The 24,411-nt window shown below is 37.7% G+C and overlaps 1 protein-coding gene across 2 annotated transcripts in view; it reads left to right on the forward strand.

Annotated features, from left to right (window-relative positions):
• Positions 1-17,156, forward strand: part of cyth2 (cytohesin 2) — a 51,544-nt gene extending 34,388 nt beyond the window's left edge. Inside the window, exons 10-13 of one of the 2 annotated variants that reach the window (XM_039741885.1) lie at positions 9,749-9,820; positions 10,494-10,648; positions 16,483-16,625; positions 16,659-17,156. In XM_039741885.1, the coding sequence (XP_039597819.1) occupies positions 9,749-9,820; positions 10,494-10,648; positions 16,483-16,570 (315 nt within the window). In that variant the 3' untranslated portion in view covers positions 16,571-16,625; positions 16,659-17,156. The other variant, XM_039741884.1, reaches the window with a different exon arrangement.
• The last annotated feature ends 7,255 nt before the right edge of the window (positions 17,157-24,411 follow it).

The raw sequence follows: 24,411 nt of genomic DNA on the forward strand, positions 1-24,411 counted from the left end.
TTCCATTTTTGGATCTTATCCTGAATGGTATGCCTATCCACACTAATGTAAGCCATCTGACACTTTTCAATTCTTACATTATGTTGAGGGAACAGACGGATTGCATTTTTTTTCTTGGTTACTGATACTAGATGTCATTACAAAATTATACCAGCAAAGATTCTTTTTATTAACCTCTGGTCAGGAAACATAAATCTTATTTAACTTGAAGTCATTGTAAAGCAGACCACTAAATGTGTGGTTTTAATTTCTACTAATTTGGTAATGTGCTTTTTTTGTGTTTCTCAAAAAATATGCTGTAACATCAAGTAGAGGTTTTAATTGTACTGAAAATTTTTTTTTTTGTTTTTTTTTTTCCTTCAAATTGTAAACATAACCATTCTAAATAATCTGTGGTTTATATAATAGAGGCTTACAAAAGAAAATGTGTACTAGGGACACATTTTTGCTGTGTCGTGACAAATGTAGGACCAGGTTAACTGGCCATTGCGGAAAAACCAATTACTTAGAACTGCCGCATTTAAAATGTGCCTTTTGAAATGAAAAATCTGATCGATTGTAAACCTCCTTGGCTCTAACCCTGAGCATGACTCGGGCTTTGAATTCTGTGCAATTATGGTTAAACCCAAGTCAGGCTTAGGGGTAGTGTCAAATGAGAATACACGTCTGGTGACAACCCTTTAAAACATTTGTTGGGAATAGCAGCAAAATTCTGCACTGCAAAAGCAACACCCACACAGCTCCTTCCTAAAGCGAAAGAAAACTGAACAAAAGTCTTGATAATGAGAGAAAATAAAAAAGTAATGTTGCTATCATCAATTCAGGAGCTTAATACCACAAGGTAACTGAAGCTTAATAATTAATTTTTACATGGCAATGAGCGCTGCGACAAAGTAGATTAGTCAGACACACAAACACTGAGATTACTACACCATACTTCTGTCTGCTACAATATATTTCTGTAATTTGAACTATTGCATTTATTATATGGCATAATAGAGCAAATCTAGTTTAGATAAGCATTGTGGTCTATGTGTTAAAATGCTATTATTATATTCTGGCATGGTATGTTTGCACTTCCAATTAAACAGAAATCTTCACTTACTTTAGTTATTTCTTAAGGTGTACAGTCAAAAGGTGGGTGCTGCAGTGTCTTGTCCATACTTTACTGGTATAGTTAGGCAGATTTATTGAATTGGGTATTTTGAGTACTGAACTCTGCATTTCCTGTGGCCCTTCATTATCAGCTTTCTTAACAGCATCCCTTTTGATGGGGTGTGACACATTGTTCACTTCAAATATATATTTTGCTGTTCATATTTTCATGAATATACTGTACCTGCCAATTCTTTCATACATTTATCGTTGTAACTGAATAACAGAGAGCTCACACAGTACATGTGACAACGTATCATTCACATTTACCAATTGTCCATTTATGTCATCAAATGCCAATGTATAATCTGATGCTCCGGAAAAGTTTTTCCCTCGCAACAGGTTATGTTTATTTTTAAAATGTGCAATGTGCTCTCTGCACAACCAACACAAATTTATGTCTAATAGGGTTTTTTTTAGGAGACGTTTCGACTGTATCGGTTTATTGTAATCAGAAGCTTGCTCTCTGTCTGATCAGGTTAACAAAAGCACCACTGCTCTTTGCATTTCAAAATCGCCACCATTACTTTTAGTGTCACTTTCATGAGGAGTTGGATTGGTTTAGAAATGTGACACTCAATGAGCTGTCTAATTGTTCCAACTCAGTTTTAAGGAAAATTCACTCATGGTTGACTCCATGAGTCTAGACTTGGGGTGAAGTGTAATGGTAACGCTCTGGATAGTATTTTGCTGCCATCTAATGAATGACTATAACATCATGCTACCAAAAAAAAAAAAAATATTATCACTTTATGGTAACTCTAAGGTTTCTCATCAATATTAATGGGTGGGGTGGGGCTTCCAATGGAAAATGCAAATGCAAAGCAAAAGCCATTAAGACAGTTCTAGAGTGAACTGAAACTGAACCATTGTTTGAATTGAGCAGTAGTTATGATGATTTGAGTTGATCCTCAGATATTGACATGGAGGGTGACATGCATGATACGGCACTGATCAGAATTGGTTGTATGAAGTGTGACAAACTGGCAAAATAATTATGATCAAGTGCAAGGAGACAAGAACGATGTTGCCACCCTAAGCACTGTTCACAATGCAGCAACTGCCAAGGTTGGTGTGAGGAGAAATGTTAAAATCACCAAGCCACGTGCTATGGTAGCCTGCAGAAACATGCTGATCCGGCACTGACATTCTACCCTCCCATATGCAAGCTACAGAAAAAAAAATAAAAGTGCACAAAGAAAACTGTTTGTACAGTCTCGATTGCAACACTGGGCTGTACATTAGTGACAGTTTTCAAACATTTCACACAAAGGATGTGTAGTAAATCTGCATAAGTACAGCAGTGAACACTAGACCTACCTTTTCTATTGTGTTTATTTTGACATTTTAGTACACATAATGGCATTTTTTTTCTTATTGAAAAAATTTTATGTTTTGTGGGTTTGTTCCCCCAAACCACTTGAGTTTTCATAACACAATTATGTGTTTGATTCAGTGTTATTTTTTTTCTGTTTAGTTGCATGCGCAACTTTGTGACAATCATTTATACAAGAATGTAAGCAGATATACATAATTAATCAGTTTACTGAAATAGACTGATTTACTTAAAAACCATTTTCCTTTTCAGTCTTGCTGTGTACGGTCTAATTTTTAACAAACTCGGCTTAGTTGTCATAATATTTTACAGTTATTCGTGATATGTAGTTTCTTGCCTAGGAAATATTTCTTTTTGGAGTATGTGAAATTTTTAGCTAGGCCTTTGGACTATGGTGTTCTCAACATATCATGGAACATAATATGCACATGTGCAGCCTTGAATTTTCAGCTCCAACAACAACAGTTTTGTTTTTTGTATAGCCCAATATCACATAAGGAGTTATGCAGTGGACTTTAGCAGACCTTGTTTTTTGACTCTTTAGGAAGATACAGTACAGTAGTACAACAGTAATCGGACAGGCACAGAGCAAAATTCAAGAGTAGATTATATCACATAGGAGGATTCAAATTTATTCAGAGTCCTGGAGGCCTCGGCCAACAAGCTGCCTCCCTCCTGCTGGCCATTCCACAACGGAGTCAGTGCTGGACTGACCATTTTGATGAAAGGACCTTTGTATCCAATTACTCCAGTGCTCCTTTATCCGAGAAGATTTTTCCATAGGCAGACAAACAACTTGGTATTAGAGCAGTGGCACTAAGTGCCACTTGTGAGTACCTAGAAGAGAAACAGAGTAGGCGAGTGCTAGTAACAAATTATAAATATATTACTTCTGTTTTAGTAGAAATGACTAACAACAGAGATGTAGTATGCACAGTTAATCAGCAGCTCTAGTCTGGATATGCTAAACTGAAGTACAGTAGTGAGTCTTCAGCCGGGATTTAAAAGCTGAGACTGAAGGGGGCACCTCTTAAGGTTTAAGATTCCTTTATTGTCATTGTGTAACACTTACAGTGAGATTCCGCTACACTACCTAAAATAATGTTTAAAACTATACTGTTAAAAACCACACATCTAATATTCTAACATATACGACTCACACATTACACAATTGTCAGCATATGACAAAAAAGTATTTTTAATAATTAGACAAGTTAAGATAATAATAACGATGCATATGATATTTCACAATTCAGTCTATAAGTTGTGTGATTTCCATACAGAATTTAATATAGTAATCACTTTGGGTTAGAAACTGATCATCAGTCTTGTGGTCTATGCTCTAATGGACCTATATCTCTTCCCTGAGGAAGAAGTTCAGACAGTTCATGTGCTGGGTGATACAAGTCCTTTATGATGCTGGATGTCTTCTGTAGACATCAAGAGGTTTAGATGTCTTTCAAGGTAGGCAAAGGTGTGTTGGTAATTTTCTCTGCTGTTATGATTCTCTGTAGAGCCTCTTTGTCAGCTGCTAAGCTGTTGCCATATTACACGAGTATCCCATGAGTTAGGACACTCTCAATGAATCAAAGATAGAAATGCATCACAAGCATTTGTGACAGATCAACTTTCCTGAAGTTGAAGTTTCTCAGAAAGTAAAGTCACTATTGTGCTTGTTTTAACTAGTGAGTTTGTGTTTGCTGTTCTTGTGTGATCTTCTAAGATGTAGGTACTGAAGATCCTCCACTTTGTCACTGTTTACATTCAAGTGCTGATGATCATTCTGCTGCTTCTTGAAAACAATGATCAGTTCTTTAGTTTTTTTGGTGTTAAGTATCAAGTTATTTGGTCTGTCAGTCATATTTCCTCCCTGTAGGCAGACTCGTCTCCATCACTGATCAGCCCCACTATTGTTGTATCATCAGCAAATGTAATAATGGCATTGGTGTTGTGGGAAAGTATGCAGTCATGTATACAGAGAGCAAAGGAAAGGGCTCAACACACAGCCTTGTGGTGCTCCTATGAGAAGTGACATTGTTAAAAAGTCCTGTATCCACAGGCAGATGTTATGTTGGAGGCCTAGGTTGGACATCTTGGAAAACAGTCTGCTGGGTATGATGGTAAAGCAGAACTGTAATCCACAAACAGCAGCGGTGCATATGTTCCTCACTGTTATAGGTGAAGCAGTACAGTGTGGAGGACAGTGGAAACTGCATCATCTGTTGACCTGTTGGGTCTATATGCGTATTGGTAAGGGTCTACAGTGGGTGGGAGAGCAGCCTTGATGTACTCAAGTCTTTCCAGACACTTCATGACATTTCACAGCTTGGGGGCCCTGTAACTAAAAACTCGACCTCCCACTCTTATTTTATTAATTCTTGCAATCATAAGCAGACCAGCATCTTGAGATCTTAATGTGCACTCTGTTTTGTAAGTAATGATAAGTTCAGATAAGTAGGCAGGATCTTGGCCATTTAAGGATTTATATGTTAAAAGGAGGATTTTAAAATCTACCCTAAACTTAACAGAGAACCAGTGTAAGAATTTAGCAAATGGTATTATGTGTTTGTATTTTCTTGTTCTTGCAAAAATTCTTACAGCAGTACATCTAATTAAGGATAACATTGGAGAAATGTCATTTGGCCTAAAAGAAAGGCATGACTGGGTGTCATCTGTGTACGGGTTTTCAATGATAAATCCCAGTGGAAGCATGTAAAGTGAAAACAGTAAACGTCCATGTTCTGAGCCCTGTGGGACACCGTATCTCACTTCTGTGTATAATGATGGAGTACTGTCAGCACATTTCTGTACATAATGGAATCGATTTGATAAATAAGAACTAAATTAGACAAGAACATTGTTTGTACACCCAATGTCATTTTCAGCCTGTGTAGTAAAATAGAATGGTCAATGGTGTCAAACAGTGTGATGAAGTCTAACAATATAATTACAGTGGAATTTCCTTCATCAGAGGATATCAGAATGTTGTTTACAGCATGCTAGGTCTGACTTCTCAAGTAATGGTTGGTTGACTGATAGTTTTAGAGCATCAGATACTGTGCCATGCAATAGTGAGCTTTTGATAATACTATAAGAATAGGTGCTACAAGAACATCCATTGTGCTTTTTACAGTTTTGTTGGCACCGGATCTAGGGAACAAGTAGTAGGTTTCGTTTTAGAAAGTTAAGACTGTTCCTGTTCTGTTACAGGATTACAATTTCTTAAGTGTTAAATGCAAGATGATACAGCCCCACTAAAATGTTCATGCCAAAAATTGCCACTATTTGTACAGTATGTGTATGTATAAAACATATATGCAACTTGTTTACATAACATATTTCATTTAATGTTGTTTTCTCCACCCCCAAACTCCAGTTTAGAAATAAAAATGTATTTGTTTTTAAATCATTTCCCTCTGTTTAGCCAGCATACCTGACAAACTTAATAATATCTCATGACCATCACAAGTATATTTTACAATCAGAGCATAAGAATGGGAAATGAATGCTAAAACATTATTCTGTGCTAGGAAACTGTTTAATTGAGTCATATTAAATGTTTTGCTTTTAGTGTAACCCAACATACATTTCATACAAAATACAATCTAAAGTGACTCATTATGGTAATTTAATAAATTGTTCATCATTCCAAAGTCCTTCATTATTTTATTAGATGATGCTGTTGGGCAAAATCCATGAGCAGGACACGGGCTCAAATGTAGCAGCTCAGTTCATGAGCTTGTGTAACCAGGGAGTTTAAAACCAGTGTTCTGCTTTTTCAAGAAGATATATTAAGTGTGCTGGGTAGGTGTCAATTTGATATGAGCAATAGGGCAACCATTTTTATTATAGTTCATCTTTTCACGGTCTTCCTTTCCTAGAAACCCTAACCAACCCTGTAAAGAGCAATTTGTTTACTGACCATGTGTAATTGCTGGGCAAAGCTTAGAGACTACTTTCTCCTTATTTATTTACATGTTTGTTTGCAAATAAAATACTCCTATGAATTTTTTGTTAATATCTCTGATGCCCTTTCTTCTTTTGCTTTCTCCGTAACTAGAATTGTCTGGCAAGTTAACAATTATATAAAAAATGTTGTGCTTGATCTTCAGCTCTGTGCTATTTTAAAGTGCGTCTCTGGGCTTTTATATTTCTAAAGGGGTTTGTCTTACAATTCACATAGCATCTACTTTCCTAGTAAAAGCTAAAAATACTCTTTTATGTGTATGAATGCAAGCTACAATCTGTGTGTAAATATAGAAATACAGCACAATAACAGAGATCTAATGATTATTAGACTCACTACACACTACCATAGCATTCAGTAAAATTATAACGCTCTGTACGATGAAGCATCAAAAAAAAGCAACAAGAGAAAAAAAGGAGTATATTCATGGAAATATACATATAGACAACTGACCAAATGAAGTATTCAAGTAAATGAGGTGTATGAGTGATAATCGAAGCACATAATTAACTGCATTTTAGGTGTAAAGTGCTACACAGAACACAACTAGCGGTCTATCAGGTTGTTCTAAAATGCCATCTGTTCAAATAAATCAACCTTTATCTTGTCCTTGGCAAATAGATTAGTTATGTGTATGGCACATGTCAAAATACATCTGCAGGTTCAAATCTTGCTTTAAAACTGTAACTATGAACTGTTCTAGTGGTTGTGTTGTGGTATACAGTGCATTTTCTTGGTACAGTTTAGGTTCTTTTAATTGCTTATAAGACAAGATAAATGACTTTAAATATAAAACAGTTCTTTGTTAAGGAAAGTACTTTGGTTTAGCAGCAATTGGAATGGTCTGGTTTCATGTGTACTATAGGATAGTACTGGGAGGTATACCGGTTCATACCGAAAAAGGTGTGTTTTTTTTTTTTGTGGTTATGATAGAGATTTTTCTTATACCGCAACACCGGTTTAAACAGAGTAAACAACGTTTGGAACGTGGCGCAGCGGGAAACTGCTACACCACTAAACTGCTAAACATGCATACAACGGAGTACATGTGTTAGTGGAGGTATTGAGTGGTGAAAATGGACAGAGAACATTCCGAAATTGAACCTGTAGCAGACAATAAAGTTGAACATGATGATACAGAAGAACTTTTGCCGAACAAAGGAGCTGTGTCTGTTGCCTGGAGATACTTTGGTTTTAAAAGGTCAAATGTGGACTAAACAACTAGTTACTGCAAATGCTATTGAGCTAAAGTTGTCTCCGGAGGCGGCAACACGAGCAATTTGCTGCACCACCTTAACCACAAACATGCTTTGGAGTACCATGAATGTATGGAACTAACACTGGCACCCTCCACGTCCTCAGGTAAAACTGAAAAAGCTAGAGGACACTTGAGTTAGACATCACTTGTAGACACATTTGTTAGTACTAGATATGACAAAAAAAGCAAGCGGTGGATCGAGATAACCAATGCCATTACAATCCATATACCTAACGTGTCAGTGGACAGAGATTAACATCAACAGAAAGTGTAGTTGGTTTACAAAAAATATTTACTATTTATTCCTTTTCTAAGACATGTTCAGTGCAGTACAACTTTTGACAAGCACCTCTGGATAGTTTACTAAATGTAAATGCCTCTTTGGATGGTTGAAAATATATTGTCAAAATTTTAGTTTAAGTTGTTTGCAAAATTTGTTCAATAAAAAGGTTCTATATTTTGACTGCAACTGTCATGCAATGTGATTCCTTCTTTTCATTAGTGCCACCCCCTTGAAAAATATCACTTTATGGAGACATGCAAACCTGTATTAATACTTGTGTGCACATTAAAATGTGTTTTGCTTTTTTATTTTACAATGTATAATTCTCATTAAAGTGCAATAAGTTATTCTTAGCCAGTCTACTGCAGTAATTGCAGTGGAAACTGTGGTTAACATCCACTTATGTATGGGAAAAAGAATACTGTGAAACTGGTATAATTTTGAAAAATACTGTGATATAGAATTTTGGTCATACCACACAGCACTACTGTAGGATATGACCTATCATATAACAATTTTAATCCAGTTTCAAGAACTGTCACTTTAGCATACCTTTGAAAAGCAGCTAACGTGGATGTTTGTGCAGTAAAAATGTATACTCTCTACTGTTTCAGTTGAGTTGTTGGCCATTAAACATTTCTTATCCTCAATTTCCTCTTTTGTGTCCTGCTGTGTAAGTTGCTGAAATGGACTTTTTTATTTATTTTATTGCAGTATGTATGAATGAATGCTTATGTGTCTAGATATTGCATGATTTACTATTTTCATATTACTAATGGAACAGTGGTGGCACTAGTGCCTCACAACAGGGAGACCAGGGTTGGTGTTTCCTGTATGGAGTTTACATGTTCTCTAACGTGCAGGTTAGGTTGGTCAGCGTTGTTAAATGTGCCCTCGTGTGTGCATGCAAGAGTATGTGTGCACCCTGCAATGGTCTGGCACCAGGGATTGTTCCTAACTTGCGCTTGATGTTTGTTGAGAGAGGCTTCAGTTTCATCACAATGCTGCTCTGGATAAGTGGGTTAAGAAAATGGATGAATGGATGGATTTTGCTGTTTTATAGTTTCCGTGTATGTGCTCTGCAAATATAATTGGGGAAAAAAAATAGTATTTACAGTTGTCTTAAATAGAATGACCGATATAGTAACTGGAATTTAATAATTGCAATTATAGATAATTTAATAATCCTTCATTGTTTAATTTGCTGTCTGACAGGCCTTTGCAAGTAAAAGCTTTAAACATTTTTCCAGTGTTGATCAAACGAGTAAAGTAAAATACTGATAGTTTTTTATTATAATGATCTATTTGATGTAAATACTTTTCCTTGAACTGAGTAATTAATTTTTATAAGCCATCATCTCTTTATTTACAAACTAATTCTGAAAGAATTTAAAATCTAAGTTTAAGAGTGCATTTTGCTCAATTTAAGCCAATGGTGAAAGTAATTGTATGTACATACAACTAATAGCATTTTTCTCATAATTCATGCATTTTTGAATATTATTAAATAAGGAGAACATAAATCTAAAAGATCGTGCTCTGACATGATGTAACATGATAAACACTTATACCATCAAAGCTATAAGTATTTACATGGCTTGCTTCAATAATAAACCACAGAGTTTAAGGTCATATTGTAACAGGATGCACTGAGCTGTCACAGTCGGATTATGTTTGTGGTTGTTATTATTAAGCATATGTGGATGTATTGATGGACCCTTTTATTTTTTATTTTATTTTGAATTACAGGACAAAGAGCCGAGAGGAATTATTCCATTGGAAAATCTAAGCATACGGGAAGTAGAAGATCCTAGAAAGCCAGTAAGAATTAATAATCTTTTGTCTTACTTAAACCTCAGTTTTATGTGGATGGCATGGTGACACACTAAGTAGTATATGCTGCATGTTTAAGAAATGCATAGCAGCTAGCTTTAACAGGAAATAAACGTTCATTCTTGTAGGCTGCCACAAAATTCACCAGATTTATAAATGGAAAAATCGGTGTTCTCTGTTAAATAGTACAAAATGACTTTTATTTATTAGTAGTCATTAAGTGGCATCAAGTAAAACTCTACTAATAATGTACATAATGAAGAACCTTATTTATATTGATATACAGCTACATGAGTCAAGTTATGTCCCATCCAGAGACTTTTCCCCCCATCTTTCTTCTGGCTTGCCTTCAATTAATACTTATTCCTTTTTCGGTGGTGAGACCGCAACAAGAATAATTTACACAGATATATTTTAATGTTCAAATATTTTTCTGTTCATTCCTATATGTCCACCTGTCTTTTTAATCCGAAATGGAGAAAAAGTTGTAAGAGTAGATGATTGTCTAGGCACAAAAACCAAATTGTGGTCATGTTAAATATTCTTATAATTGGATTATGATGATTAATAGAACAAGAAGTGGTTGCACTTTCCCATCTCATTTGCTGCAAAGGTCCTTTCCTTATCAAAAGTTATTTTACATGCTGTGTTTTTATTTTAGAACTGCTTTGAGTTGTACATCCCCAATAACCGAGGTCAGTTGATTAAAGCCTGCAAGACAGAGGCAGATGGGCGAGTAGTGGAGGGCAATCACATGGTGTATCGAATTTCTGCTCCCACCCCAGAGGAAAAGGATGAATGGATCAAGAGTATAAAGTAAGTTTTTATTTCTAGTTTTTTTTTTTTTTCTTCTCATATGATGACATCTCATGGCATACTGTGTTTTTTGTCTTTCAAGGCTGGGTTATGTAGTCGGTTAAATTATTTACTCACATAATACCCATGTTCAAAATGAAGTAAATTTAATACAATTATTTGTCTATATCTGATTTTTTTTTTTTTTTGTCCTCTGAAACTTTTGACAATGAATATTTAGCTTCCTCAACAGTTTTTCTGTGCTTGTTCATCTCAAAAGTCTCATCTGTCTTTTCCCAACATTCCACCAGTCTCCCATCCCAGTTAACATCTGTGACACTGGAAGATGAACTTTGCTGTGCTAATTTGTTTCTCTTTTTTAGATTGGTCATTACTATCTATATTCTATTAATAATTCCACACACACCACCCCTTACAGTAATATGCTGTGCTACCTCACTTTCTGTGACTTGGTGTGGGCTATTTTAGTAGCACAAACACAAGTGGTTTGACAGACTAGGTTATATTTTCCCTAACAGCATTCTGACGGTGTTTCTGGGGGAATTCCCATGTGCTTCAGTACAGCTGAGAGAGATAATCCATCCAGCCTGTCCTGGATGTGCTGTGAGGAGGTCTTCTAGTGAGCCATGCTTGGTACACCGCCTTTACAAAGTAGCAACGTAGAAAGTGGGAAGCTGTATTTATAAATAAAAGAATGAGATCACAACCAAGAACTCCTCAGTATAAGGATGGATGAAGATGTAGGTTGACCAGTAATTTGAAAGCTTTGTCTGAGAACATAATTCTACAATGTTTCTGAAACTTTCATAGCTGCCTCAGAATCATTGGTTTGTCATGCAGTTATATCTACCCTCACCTGTGAACAAAATTTCCTGAAACTGATTGAATTGGTTCCATAATTAAGGTTTTGGCTAAAGTGTTACAGCCAGATGCCCTTCCTGACACTAACCCTCTCTGTTTGTACTGGCTTGGGACCAGCACTAAGTTGGTGTGGTTTGCACCCTGGTGCCTCAATTAAAGTAAAGGTAAGGTTTTCAAGACAGTGGTAAGACTAAAAATCATGTTTTGAGCAGAGACATGGGCAGTTAAGGATGCACAAGAGAAGAAGTTAGATGTGTCAGAAAAGAGACGGATGAGAATGTTGAGATGGATGTGAGAAGTTTAAAAAAAAAATAAATAAATAAGAATAAGAAATTCTAAATGTGGGCAAGCTTTAGGGCAACACATTTGGCAAACTGCATTTATGTTCATCTTGAATCATTAATGGGACAATAGTGTGTACATACAAAATTGAAGAACAAAAAGTGTTGGAAAACAAACCCCGAAATACAAGTAGAGCCCAACAATATATGCACATACAACATTGGATATTTGTGGTATGAGTTGCCTGTGGTGTTGCTGTGCATTATTTATAAAGACAGTTATCACACAGTAATTGCAATCGCCCAATTCACTAAAGTGCCAAGTAAAAAATACTGTTTATTTAATATTAAAAAAGCAAAACTATAATATACAGTGCATCTGGAAAGTATTCACAGCGCATCACGTTTTCCACATTTTGTTATGTTACAGCCTTATTCCAAAATGGCTTAAATTAATTTGTTTCCTCAGAATTCTACCCACAACACCCCATAATGGCAATGTGAAAAAAAGTTTACTTGAGGTTTTTGCAAATTTATTAAAAATAAAAAAACTAAGAAATCACATGTACATAAGTATTCACAGCCTTTGCTCAATACTTTGTCAATGCACCTTTGGCAGCAATTACAGCTTCAAGTCTTTTTGAATATGATGCCACAAGCTTGGCACACCTGTCCTTGGCCAGTTTTGTCCATTCCTCTTTGCAGCACCTCTTAAGCTCCATCAGGTTGGATGGAAAGCGTAGGTGCTCAGCCATTTTAAGATCTCTCCAGAGATGTTCAATCAGATTCAAGTCTGGGCTTTGGCTGGGCCACTCAAGGACATTCACAGAGTTGTCCTGAAGCCACCCCTTTGATATCTTGGATGTGTGCTTAGGGTCGTTGTCCTGCTGAAAGATGAACCGTCGCCCCAGTCTGAGGTCAAGAGCGCTCTGGAGCAGGTTTTCATCCAGTATGTCTCTGTACATTGCTGCAGTCATCTTTCCCTTTATCCTGACTAGTCTCCCAGTTCCTGCCATTGAGAAACATCCCCACAGCATGATGCTGCCACCACCTTGCTTCACTGTAGGGATGGTATTGGCCTGGTGATGAGCGGTGCCTGGTTTCCTCCAAACGTGACGCCTGGCATTCACATCAAAGAGTTCAATCTTTGTCTCATCAAACCAGAGAATTTTGTTTCTCATGGTCTGAGAGTCCTTCAGGTGCCTTTTGGCAAACTCCAGGCGGACTGCCATGTGCCTTTTACTAAGGAGTGGCTTCCGTCTGGCCACTGTACCATACAGGCCTGATTGGTGGATTTCTGCAGAGATGGTTGTCTTTCTGGAAGGTTCTCCTCTCTCCACAGAGGACCTCTGGAGTTCTGGCAGAGTGACCATCGGGTTCTTGGTCACCTCCCTGACTAAGGCCCTTCTCCCCCGATCACTCAGTTTAGATGGCCGGCCAGCTCTAGGAAGAGTCCTGGTGGTTTCAAACTTCTTCCACTTACGGATGATGGAGGCCACTGTGCTCATTGGGACCTTCAAAGCAGCAGAAATTTTTCTGTAACCTTCCCCAGATTTGTGCCTCAAGACAATCCTGTCTCGGAGGTCTTATGACAATTCCTTTGACTTCATGCTTGGTTTGTGCTTTGACATGAACTGTCAACTGTGGGACCTTATATAGACAGGTGTGTGCCTTTCCAAATCATGTCCAATCAACTGAATTTACCACAGGTGGACTCCAATTAAGTTGCAGAAACATCTCAAGGATGATCAGGGGAAACAGGATGCACCTGAGCTCAATTTTGAGCTTCATGGCAAAGGCTGTGAATACTTATGTACATGTGCTTTCTCAATTTTTTTATTTTTAATAAATTTGCAAAAATCTCAAGTAAACTTTTTTCACATTGTCATTATGGGGTGTTGTGTGTAGAATTCTGAGGAAAAAAATGAATTTAATCCATTTTGGAATAAGGCTGTAACATAACAAAATATGGAAAAAGTGATGCGCTGTGAATACTTTCCAGATGCACTGTACATTTCAGGACTGATGTGTCTTGCTTACATTGTAGTCTTCATTACACAGAGATTACCTGTTGCAGTTGCTGGTACTCCATTATTTGTTTGACTGTAAAGTTGAAGCTAGCAGTGTGTTAATGATTTTACAAGTGTAGTGGTAAAAGATGTAACAGTTACAGTTTGGCATTTCACTTACAGACAACAGCCATTTTGTAGTTTATGCCTCTAATTAGAACATGCTAGATGTGTTATTTTGGCCGTTTTTGGACCCAGAAACTGAAATTTAGGAATGCCAGTGCCTTGCAACACATGTGAGCAGGGTAATAGGTTTCGGCGTCGTTAATACAATTAGAAAGGTTTCTGTAATAATCAGCACTAACACATGACTAGTTAAGGATGGAAAAATTGAATTTACCATTGGTGCAATGAAATAATCAATGCTAAAAATAGGGTTTTGCAGCCTAATGTGAAAAATAAATTAAAACTCTCATTTCAAGTGTTAATAGCTATAATACACACTAGTATAATTTATTTATTAAAGAAATTACAAACATTGAGTAAGATTAAACAAAAGATAAAATTACAAAATTAATTAAGAGGTTATATTTTTATAAAAAGACTAGAAGACAGAATGATTTATTTGAATTAGTATACAGTAATCTCTCCTCGATCGCGGGGGTTGTGTTCCAGACCCCCCCCTGCGATAGGTGAAAATCCGCGAAGTAGAAACCATAAGTTTGTATGGTTATTTTTATATATTTTAAGCCCTTATAAACTCTCCGACACTGTTTATAAATATTCCCCTCACAGTTATACAGCATAAACCCTTTGTATTCTCTTACATATTAGGTAAGATTCATTGAAATTATGTATGTAAACACACTGTTTTATATACAGTAAAACCTAAATATTATTTTAAAGATATCGAGTGTCTCCAATATCACATATGTTACAGCCATTACGATAGACAGGCCACCAGCAATAAATACGTACAATGCAAGAAAAATTGTATACAGTAAATGTGTGTAGAGTGACACTAAACGCATGTACTAAGTACTGTAAGTAGAAGATTAATTATGGTTACTCACCAACAATGACACAATGACTTGTCCGATAACTATGAGTCTAGTTTTACTGCACAACAAAGGAGAGCATTACAGCTCTTCTAAAGGAGCCTCTTCTGGCGACTGTGTAGCACTGCCGTTGTTCTTCTAACCGGCAGTCTTCAATCCAAATCCCTGAAGCAGATTCCATCCAGACTACTGCCTTATTACATCCACTTACAACTCGTTTTGCACCCTGGTTAAAAGGACACTGCGGCCGTAGATCTTATATTCCTTTCCTACTTTTTAAATAAGAGACGTAGCCTCATTGATGCCGTAATGGCGTCCTACAGCAGTGTAGATTTTCCCTTCCTTCAACATATCCAAAACGTTTACCTTTTTGGCAATCATTAACATCTTCTGTTGGCGCCTGGGCACGGCCCCTGAAGCAGTAGCAGGAGTAGATCGTTTTGGAGCCATAATGAAAGGCTTGACAATGCACAAAGATAAACACAAAAGAGCACAAAAGTTAACTCTTTAGACAGCGAAACACGTTGATGCTGAATGAGCGAAACAAGACTTCATGGTTAACGCCGCAGAATCGAATTCAACGCTCCGTCGCTGAGCCATTCAGCACACAGGAACTTAAAACTGCGTGCTGTGATTGGTTAGCTTCTCAGCCATCCGCCAATAGCGTCCCTTGTATGAAATCAACTAAGCAAAACAACTGAGGAAGCATGTACAGGAAGTAAAAAGACCCATTGTCCGCAGAACCCGAAAAGCAGCGAAAAATCCCCTATATATATTTAGATATGCTTACATATAAAATCCGCGATAGAGTGAAGCCGCGAAAATTCGAAGCGCGATATAGCGAGGGATTACTGTATATGAAATTAAAAATTGTAACAAATTATGTTACAATTTACATTTGGTCGGAGTTGGTAAAAATGACTCTACAGCCCTGATCAGCCCATTGCTTTATCAATATTTTTACATTTTTCTCTGCTCTTCCACACACCGAAAGCTTTACCTCCTCCCTAAATGTAGGCAATTTTTGACTTTTATTAAAAAAAAATCTAGTATGCATAGTCCAGCTTCAGAGACCACATGATCGTTTGTGGCCCCCATTCTCTCATTTCTCACCAACTGACTTTTAAATAAACAATAGGTGTTTTAAATAATGAAAAATGCTGCCTTATCAACAGATAAACCATTATGGATGCATTACAATAATTATTTTAGATGTATGTTTCACTGGCATAATTTATCTACAGGAGTAAGAACTATGATAAATTATATAAAGTAGTTCTGTTTTTGCATCCATAACATTACTTTAACCTCCAAAACAGAGTATTTTGATGCAGATTTATCCCATGTTCATTTGTTGTTAAGTTATTTGAAGTAATAGTGGTTTGAATATTCATTGAAATGTGCCAGTATTGGCTGATCTTGTGAAGTGTTACTAAGCTTTATAGCATTTAGTGGTTTGAGTTTTATTCTGAAAGAGTCTCACTTTGAGATGTAATAGCAGCAACACTGGTCTTTGTTTAATGGACTTATCTGTTCATGTATATATCTTTGCTTGTCCATCTGTCTTTTTCATCATTTTTTTCAATGCAGAAACAAATATGCCACTTTTGTACTTTTGCCAACAGATCTGCTGTTAGTGTCGACCCATTCTATGAAATGCTGGCAGCAAGGAAGAAACGTATCTCTTTGAAAAAGAAAGAGGAGCAGGCATGAGGATAACTGATGAATGGAGTAGCACCGTTTGCTTTTCCAACGGCTTGTATGCCCCCTTCCCTCTCTTTTCCAACGGCTTGTATGCCCCAAATTCTTGGCCCTTCTGGTTACTTGGATATTGGACATGGAAGCCTGAAGTCCTGTTGGGATTACTTATCGCTTCCCTTTGGGGTTTGACACTCCAGAACAGAACGCCATTGGGACTGTGGTTTTATGGTTTACTGCAGATGGCAACCAGGAGGATTTCTTTTTTTAGGTAACCTGCACAACATGGCCACAGAAATGAGCTTAGTGGACTTGGCAATGAGTAACATTGCCTCATGTTGGGAACAGAAGCCTAAGGAAGTGCTTATTTTCTTGAACGTGGCAGAGTCACTGTGTGCACTAGAATGCTGCAGGTGAATGATTTCAGTGACCTATGGAAAAAGTGTTAGGATTAAGTGATGAACTCTAATTAAAACACAAAGCAGCTCTTTTATAAGACTCATCTTCTCCAAGGAAGGTGGTAGGAAGTGCTAGATGATGTTGTAGAGGCAGTTTTGCATGTTTTTTTAAATATATTTCTTTATCTTTTTTTACATATGTGTATATATAAATATATATATATAGTGTGTTTTGAATGAAGTATGTTTTTTCTTTTTTTTTCAAAAGTGAATTTAAATGAAGATTGTACAGTTTTATTCTTTTTCATTTATGTTTTAATTTAAATTGCACTGTTAAACTTTTGTATTGAGCCTAGTGCCTCCAGTTTTTGTTAGACTGCTATTTGTTTCTTTTTTTTTAATGTCTGCTGTCATGGTCCGTCAGCATCCCCCATTCAGTATGTATATTAAGTATACTATTGTGTTTTTGTTTTTTGTTTTTTTTTTTCTTTTCTTTGCTGGTAGATTGTCCTGATGGATTTCCTCACTTTGTGTCCTCATTGTGGACCTCACTGATTTAATTTAAAGAGATTCTTTGTTTTTTCGTTTCTTAAACCTGACCAACTGTGCACATTTTTCTAAGAAATAAGATTAGATTTTTAGTATTGCTTTCCCTGCAAGTATTCCCCGGACTCCATTTTATGTGTGTGCAGGCAGATGTGAGAGAGAAACATGAATGTGTGTATACCTGCTGCAAGAATGGAACTGTGTTGGGGGGTGGGGGGCATGTGATGGGTTGGGATTCTGAATCTAAGTCTAAACACTGTCATGGAGACATGCATTGTGCCAAATGAATAATAAATGGCATCTTATGGCCTGTACAGTCTTTTTGTTAACTAAATCAAGCAAGCAGTTTTAATTTAAGTAACTGGACAAACAAGTGGCTGTTATATACTGCATGAATCACATTTTCTCCTAATGTAGCTGATGTTTTAACTACTCCTTATAACAATTGATGATGTGGTCTAAGAACATAAGGAAAAGGTTTGATGATAAAAGGGACATAACAGTTGCAAAACATCTTAGCCCAGTTCAGACTAATTTAATATCTTGTTTTCTTGAATTTCAGCAAAACTGCTTTCACATGGAAGCAAGCTTACTTTAATTGTAGCTGCTGTACAGACATAATTTGACATATATCAATTGTGGAGTTGGCAGTCAGTAGGTTTGGAAAGTGATAAATAGAAGGATGAGGAGGGTGAGAACCTCAAAGAACAAACTAAACTAATACCATTGGTAACCTGTAAAAAGATTCACAGAAATAAAGACAAGTATGAACTCAACAGAAAATCTGAATGCACATAATGTCTATAGCAGTTCAATGATGTTGACTATGAATTCAATAACTACATTAAAACAACTACTGTTTTAGGCATTGGCTCCACAACAAGGCTAACATGTCTTAACAGAGTCTGGGGAATTTCATTATTTGACATAGAATAGCATTAATTAATTTCTGGAGAGGGACACAGGTAGGACCGGAAGTGCAAGGCTTTTCGGAACGGAAGGTAGACTTTTGAATTCTCAGATTTAGGCTATACACTATACTACCACTTGTATTGTTGGGCTGTTAGCACAAGGGGATGCTAGATCCCCTTGTATATGAATGTAACCCTAGAGTTAGTTACTCTCTAGGTGAATATGTTACAGAAGGTCAGTGGTGGCCACCACATAATGGATTAGCAGTTCTCTATTGCACTTCTTGGTACTTGAGAAACTTTGCTATGTTATATGTGGCTCTCTGCTACCCATTATCATGAACAGGTGACCTGTTGTTTGCTTGGCACTTTACATAGGAGCTGGATTTAATAACAGCAGGGACACCATGGGCCTCTAGAAAGAGGGTTGTTATTTCTGAGTCCTTAAATAAAGTTACTTCTGGCCAGGGGTTAGGCTCCTTTTGGTCTTCAGGCCATTAAACTTGGATTTTTAAAGGAGAGCAGGACAAGGTTAACTGGCAAGAGGAATTGTTTTACCAACATGACATCCTTCCACTGATCCTGTCGATCTTCCTGGACTGTGACATCCCACTGTTGGCTGTGGGAGGTGGTTGGTTAAACTACAGCTTATGCAGCACCACTTTTGGGAGCTGAACAACAAACTAAATGGTGAGTGCAGGGTTACCTACAACTGTATTGGGAGTCCATTGATTCCAAAAATAGCAGTGGAAAGTGGAGGACTCATGATGCAGTCAAGCAAATTAAGGGAATGGGTGTGACGCATAAAGTTATTGTAGTAGTGGTATCAGGCTGGGTAGGGCTTGGCATTTTCAGAACAATAAAGATCTATGGCAAGGACCATCATAAACTGTTCCAAGGTAAGGTCCAGGGAAGGTGTATCAGAGGAGTGCATCACAATGTAAGGTTGGGGTAACAGGATGATATCGGAGCAGGCCATCACTTGCAACATTCTGTGGACTTAATGCTGGTAGGTGAACCTTATTTTATCCAATTTACAATTACAGTTGCAACTGTCAGTTTCCCCACCCCCCCAAGTTCAGTCCTCTTCTGTTGGAGTATAATGAGAATGATGTTGTGTTTCTTGTGCCTCTGAAGTGCATCATTGGAGTCTGGGGAAAGAGATGCCAACATGGGCATCCTAGATGTGCTGGAAATGTGAGCAGGTATCCTTTACAGCAAGTGCCTCAGCCCAGGAAGAGAAGCAGTCACTTCATCTGAGCAAAAAGAGTCAGGAGGACTTTTCGGAATAACACAAGACAGGCAATTAAAACTTGACCCAGGGAATCGGCCCATATTCCTAAATACCAATGGCATGGTCAACCTCAGGCCACACATCATGCTTGCATTGAAGATATCGGAGTGAGTGATCATGCTGAAGCCGATTGTTCCCTGGGCTAAAATTAATAGACAAGGATATTGCAAGGAAAGGGACCAAATATAAGGACTTGGTCAGTGAATGTCATGGGTGTGCCCATTAAGATGAGCTGCAGTCTACTTTCTCCTTTTAGTATCAGAAGGGGTATTTGGGAGGAGGGTCATTAAGACAACTAGTGTCCTGTGTCAAAATGTGTTTTCTCTTACCACTCCACTTTACTAACTGTCATTGTAACTGAACGACAGGGTTCAGTTTCTTCTTTGTAGCTGATACTGTACATTTTAGACTATGTGATAGAATTACCACAGGAAATGAATTAATGGAACTTTGTACTAAAGAATGTCATGGTAGAGCAGTGCTGAATTAAAAATCAAGACTGTAGGGGCATTTCTTACAGTAGCAGACAGGTCACTCCACAGATTTGGGGCCCTGTAACTAAAATGTCAACCTCCCACTATTATTTTATTGATCCTTGGAATCCTAAGAACTCCAGAATCTTGAAATCTCAATGTGCGCTCAAGTTTCCAAGTAATGATATGTTTAGATAAGTAAGCAGGCCCTCGGCCATTTATTGCATTATAATTTAAAAGGAGAATTTTGAAATAAGCCTTAAGCTTAACCGTGAGCCACTGTAAGAACTTGAGAACTGGAGTTATGTGTTTGTATTTTCTGGTTTGTGTAATGATTCTTGCATCAGCATTTGAACTAACTGAAAGCTGCATGAAGAATAATTTGAGCAGCCAGTGAATAATGCATTGCAGTAGTCACTCCTACTATAAATCATTTCTTAGTATCTTGCATATTTAGAAAAAAATTTAATCTTCCAACATTTTAAAGATGGAAAAACATGTTTTCTATAGTTTTGTAGTGTATATTTTAAGTGACATGCTAGTGTCAAAATTAGCATCTAATTTGCATGTTAATTCCATAAAAGTAATTATAACTGAGTAAAGAATGACAGAATGTTGTTGCTGTCAGCATGATCCCCCCAGTAACTAATATTTCTGTTTTTTCTGTATTCAAAGACAAACCGTAAAAGTCCCAGTACTGACATCTGTGGGACACTATATTTAAGTTCTGAGTAAAACGATGGACGATGGACTACTGTTAGCACATTTTTTGTATGTACTGGTAACAGTTTGATAAGAACAAAACCAGGCAAGTACAATGTCTGTGTGCCCAAAGTAATTTTCTAGCCTTTGTAATAAAATAGAATGACCAATGGTATCAAATGCTATGCTTATTATCTAACAACAGAATTACAGTGGAAATTCCTTCATCAGAGGATATCAGAATGTCATTTACAGCACGGATTAGTGTTGTTTCTGTACTATGACCAGTGCGGAAGGCAGATTGAAGTTTCTCAGATACATTGTGATGTGTAAGGTGAGACTGACTAACTACTTTTTCAAGTATTTTGGAGAGAAATAGTAAATTTGAAATGGGTCTATGATTATTAAGCGTATGTGAGTCTAGGTCTGACTTTTTAAGTAATGGTTTGATAGCTGAAACTTTTAGTTCATTAAGAGTTGTGTCTTGAAGCAATGAGCTTCTGGTAAGGCTAAGAGTGGGTGCTGGCAGAAGATCTGTTGATCATTTTACTAGTATAGTTGGGACTGGGTCTAAAGAACAAGTAATAGACTTAATTTTAGAAATTAAAGCTGTCACTTCCAGTTCTGTTAACAAATTAAACTTGCTAAAATGGTGTGCATGAGATGAGACAGGTTTTGTTTACCTAGTTTGCAAGGTGACGCTGAAATCTGGGATCTTTTATGGCCAATTTTCTCATTAAGGAAGTTCATAAAATCTGTACTGCTAATGTCTTTAGGAATTTTGCATTATAGGTCATTTTTAACATTTAGTAAATTAGGTGCTGTTCTAAACAGTTTATGAGGATCATTACTGTTGTTTTCTGTTAATCTAGAAAAGTAGTTCAAGTGATTTATAAAAAGAGCTTTTTTTTTTGTACTCTTTAACACTCTCTGTCCAGGCAATTCAGAAGACCTGCAGCTTTGTTGTCTTTCATCTCTGCTCCACTTTTTGACATTCTAATTTAAGATCTTGAGTCTTCTCACTGAACCAGGGTGAGTTTCTATGCACTTTAATCACTTTTGTTTTGATGGGAGCTACTATGTTCAAAGCAGTTTACATAGTCCCATTATACTTTGTTATTAGTTGATCCAAATTGTTTTCAACAATTATGATTGAGTTGCTCAAAATATCTACAACTTTTAATGCAGTGTGAACGCTGGCCCGGACACAGACAGATGGACATCTTTGTTTTCACCCAACACACCGTTTATTTACACTAATATGTACAAAAGTCTACCGTGCAGTCACACCCCAGTGCCTCCAGCACCGATCCCCCAAAGTCCAGGCCAAACAGTCCTTTTCTGGCCGCTTCCTGTCCTCTCGCCAGCTTTGTCTTCCTTCCTCCCGACTCTCGCGCCGACTGCTGGGAGGTGGCCCCTTTTATGGGAACCCGGATGGGCTCCAGCTGCTTCCCGGCACTCCTCCGCAGACACGCCCTTGTGCGGCGGAAGTGCCGGCTGCGCACCCGGAAGCCATCCGGGTGTCCCCTGTTGTCTTCCCCCCAGCACTTCCTGGTGTGGCGGAAGTGCTGGGCTCCAGGGCTGTTCAGGCAGCGGGGCGGGGCTTCCATGCCCCCTACCCGAGGCCACCAACATAACCAGGGCGGACACCCCCTCGTGGTCTGGTGGAGGAACAGGCCCTCCTCCGGTCCTCCTGGGCATCCCGGCCAGGCTCCTGCCTCGGCTGAATGTGGCAGATGATGGTCTGGAAGTGGGCGCCACCTGGCGGTGGCCACGGGCCCCTACAGGGCTGGGCTTCCATGCCCCCTACCCGAGGCCACCTGTGTAACCAGGACGGATGCCCCCTCGCGGTCTGGAGGAGGTACAAGCCCTCCTCTGGTCCTCCTTGGCGTCCCGGCCGGGTGCCACAGCAGTTATAATCTAGATGTTGTACTATCCTTGTTTTAATCTGCAAGATACAGGAAAGGGAGAACCAAGTCAAATGTAATTAAGTAGTGATCAGAAATAACTCTTTTTAAAGGTGTAATATTAACATTTTGAATCTCGACTCTGTAAGTAGTAATTAGATCTAATGTGTGGTTATGACTGTGTGTGGAGCCATTGACAATCTGGCAAAAAAGTGCTGAGTTTAAGAAATAAGTAAAACATTTGCTGAAAGTGTCAGTTTCCATATCAATGTGTAAATTAAAATCCCCCATCAACACTACATAAATATAATGAATGGCTAAATTGGATAAAAGGCTACCACATTTAGGTCAGAGCATTGACTATGGCCCTCGTGGTCTGTAAACTAGTATCATAATTGTGCTGAAATCTGTTTTAATATCTAATGCGAGTGCCTCAAAGGATGTAAATTTGCCTACATTTTTAAAGATAGTTTGCAGTTTGTCACATATAATTATCCCAAGGCCACCTCCTCGATCAGTATCTCTTGATTTAAAGCAATGAACAGTTTCCATGCATTTCCTGTTGTACAGTTCTAGTGGAGGTTCAGTGTCTTGTTAAGTAGTTGTCATGTGAGCTCCATTCAGCATCATATACTGACTCCCTTAGTCTGCTGTATGCATTACCTGACCATATCTGTCTTAAATTGCAATTGACAACATCAGATAAGGTGATATAGCTTTAAATGTTTTAACATTTAGACATGCTAATATATGACTGTTCAATACAAAGTGTTTCCAAGATCTAACAGTCAAACACAGAAAATATCTAACGGGTGAATGCTTTCACAACTTTATGTTCTTCATGTTACGATTCTGACTTGTTGGTAGTTATTTTGCTGTAAGGCAATAATGGTGATGTATTGATTATCATATGCAAGTTAGAATCTCAGTTGGCTCAGTACACATGACAATATTGACCTTATGAACCCTCAATCCAAACATGCATGTTACAAATAAAAATCAGTTTCTTGTATCTTCCATACAGTCACTGCTGTTTTTTCTTTTGACAGCCAGGAGGAGGTGTTGAGCCATAACTGGCTCTCTCTTCACTTCTGACTTCCTTATTGACCTAAATGGCCCTCCATGGCAACGCAGCATAGAAATAAAATTGAAGCAGTAAAGACAGCTGGGTTAGGGTGCCCACTTGGCCAGTCTGAAGACTGGCTACAGCACATTTCTACAGTTAGGTCCATAAATATTTGGACAGATACAACTTTTTTTATAATTTTGGTTCTGTACATTACAACAATGAATTTTAAATGAAACAACTCCGGTGCAGTTGAAGTGCAGACTTTCAGCTTTAATTCAGTGGGTTGAACAAAAAGATTGCATAAAAATGTGAGGGAACTAAAGTATTATTTTAAAAACATGCATGAAACATTAGAACAATCTCGATAAGAACAGGCCATTCAGCCCTACAAAGCTCCCCAGTCCTATCCACTTAATTCCTCTAATATAACAAAGTCTGTTTTGAAAGACGCTATCATCCTCTTGTCTACCATACTACTTGGTAACTTATTGTATGTGTGTCTGTGATTCTCTGTTTAAAGAAAAACTTCCTCATGTTTGTTCGAAATTTACCCTTA

Source organism: Polypterus senegalus, chromosome 18, assembly GCF_016835505.1.
Source record: "Polypterus senegalus isolate Bchr_013 chromosome 18, ASM1683550v1, whole genome shotgun sequence".
Lineage (NCBI taxonomy): Eukaryota > Metazoa > Chordata > Cladistia > Polypteriformes > Polypteridae > Polypterus > Polypterus senegalus.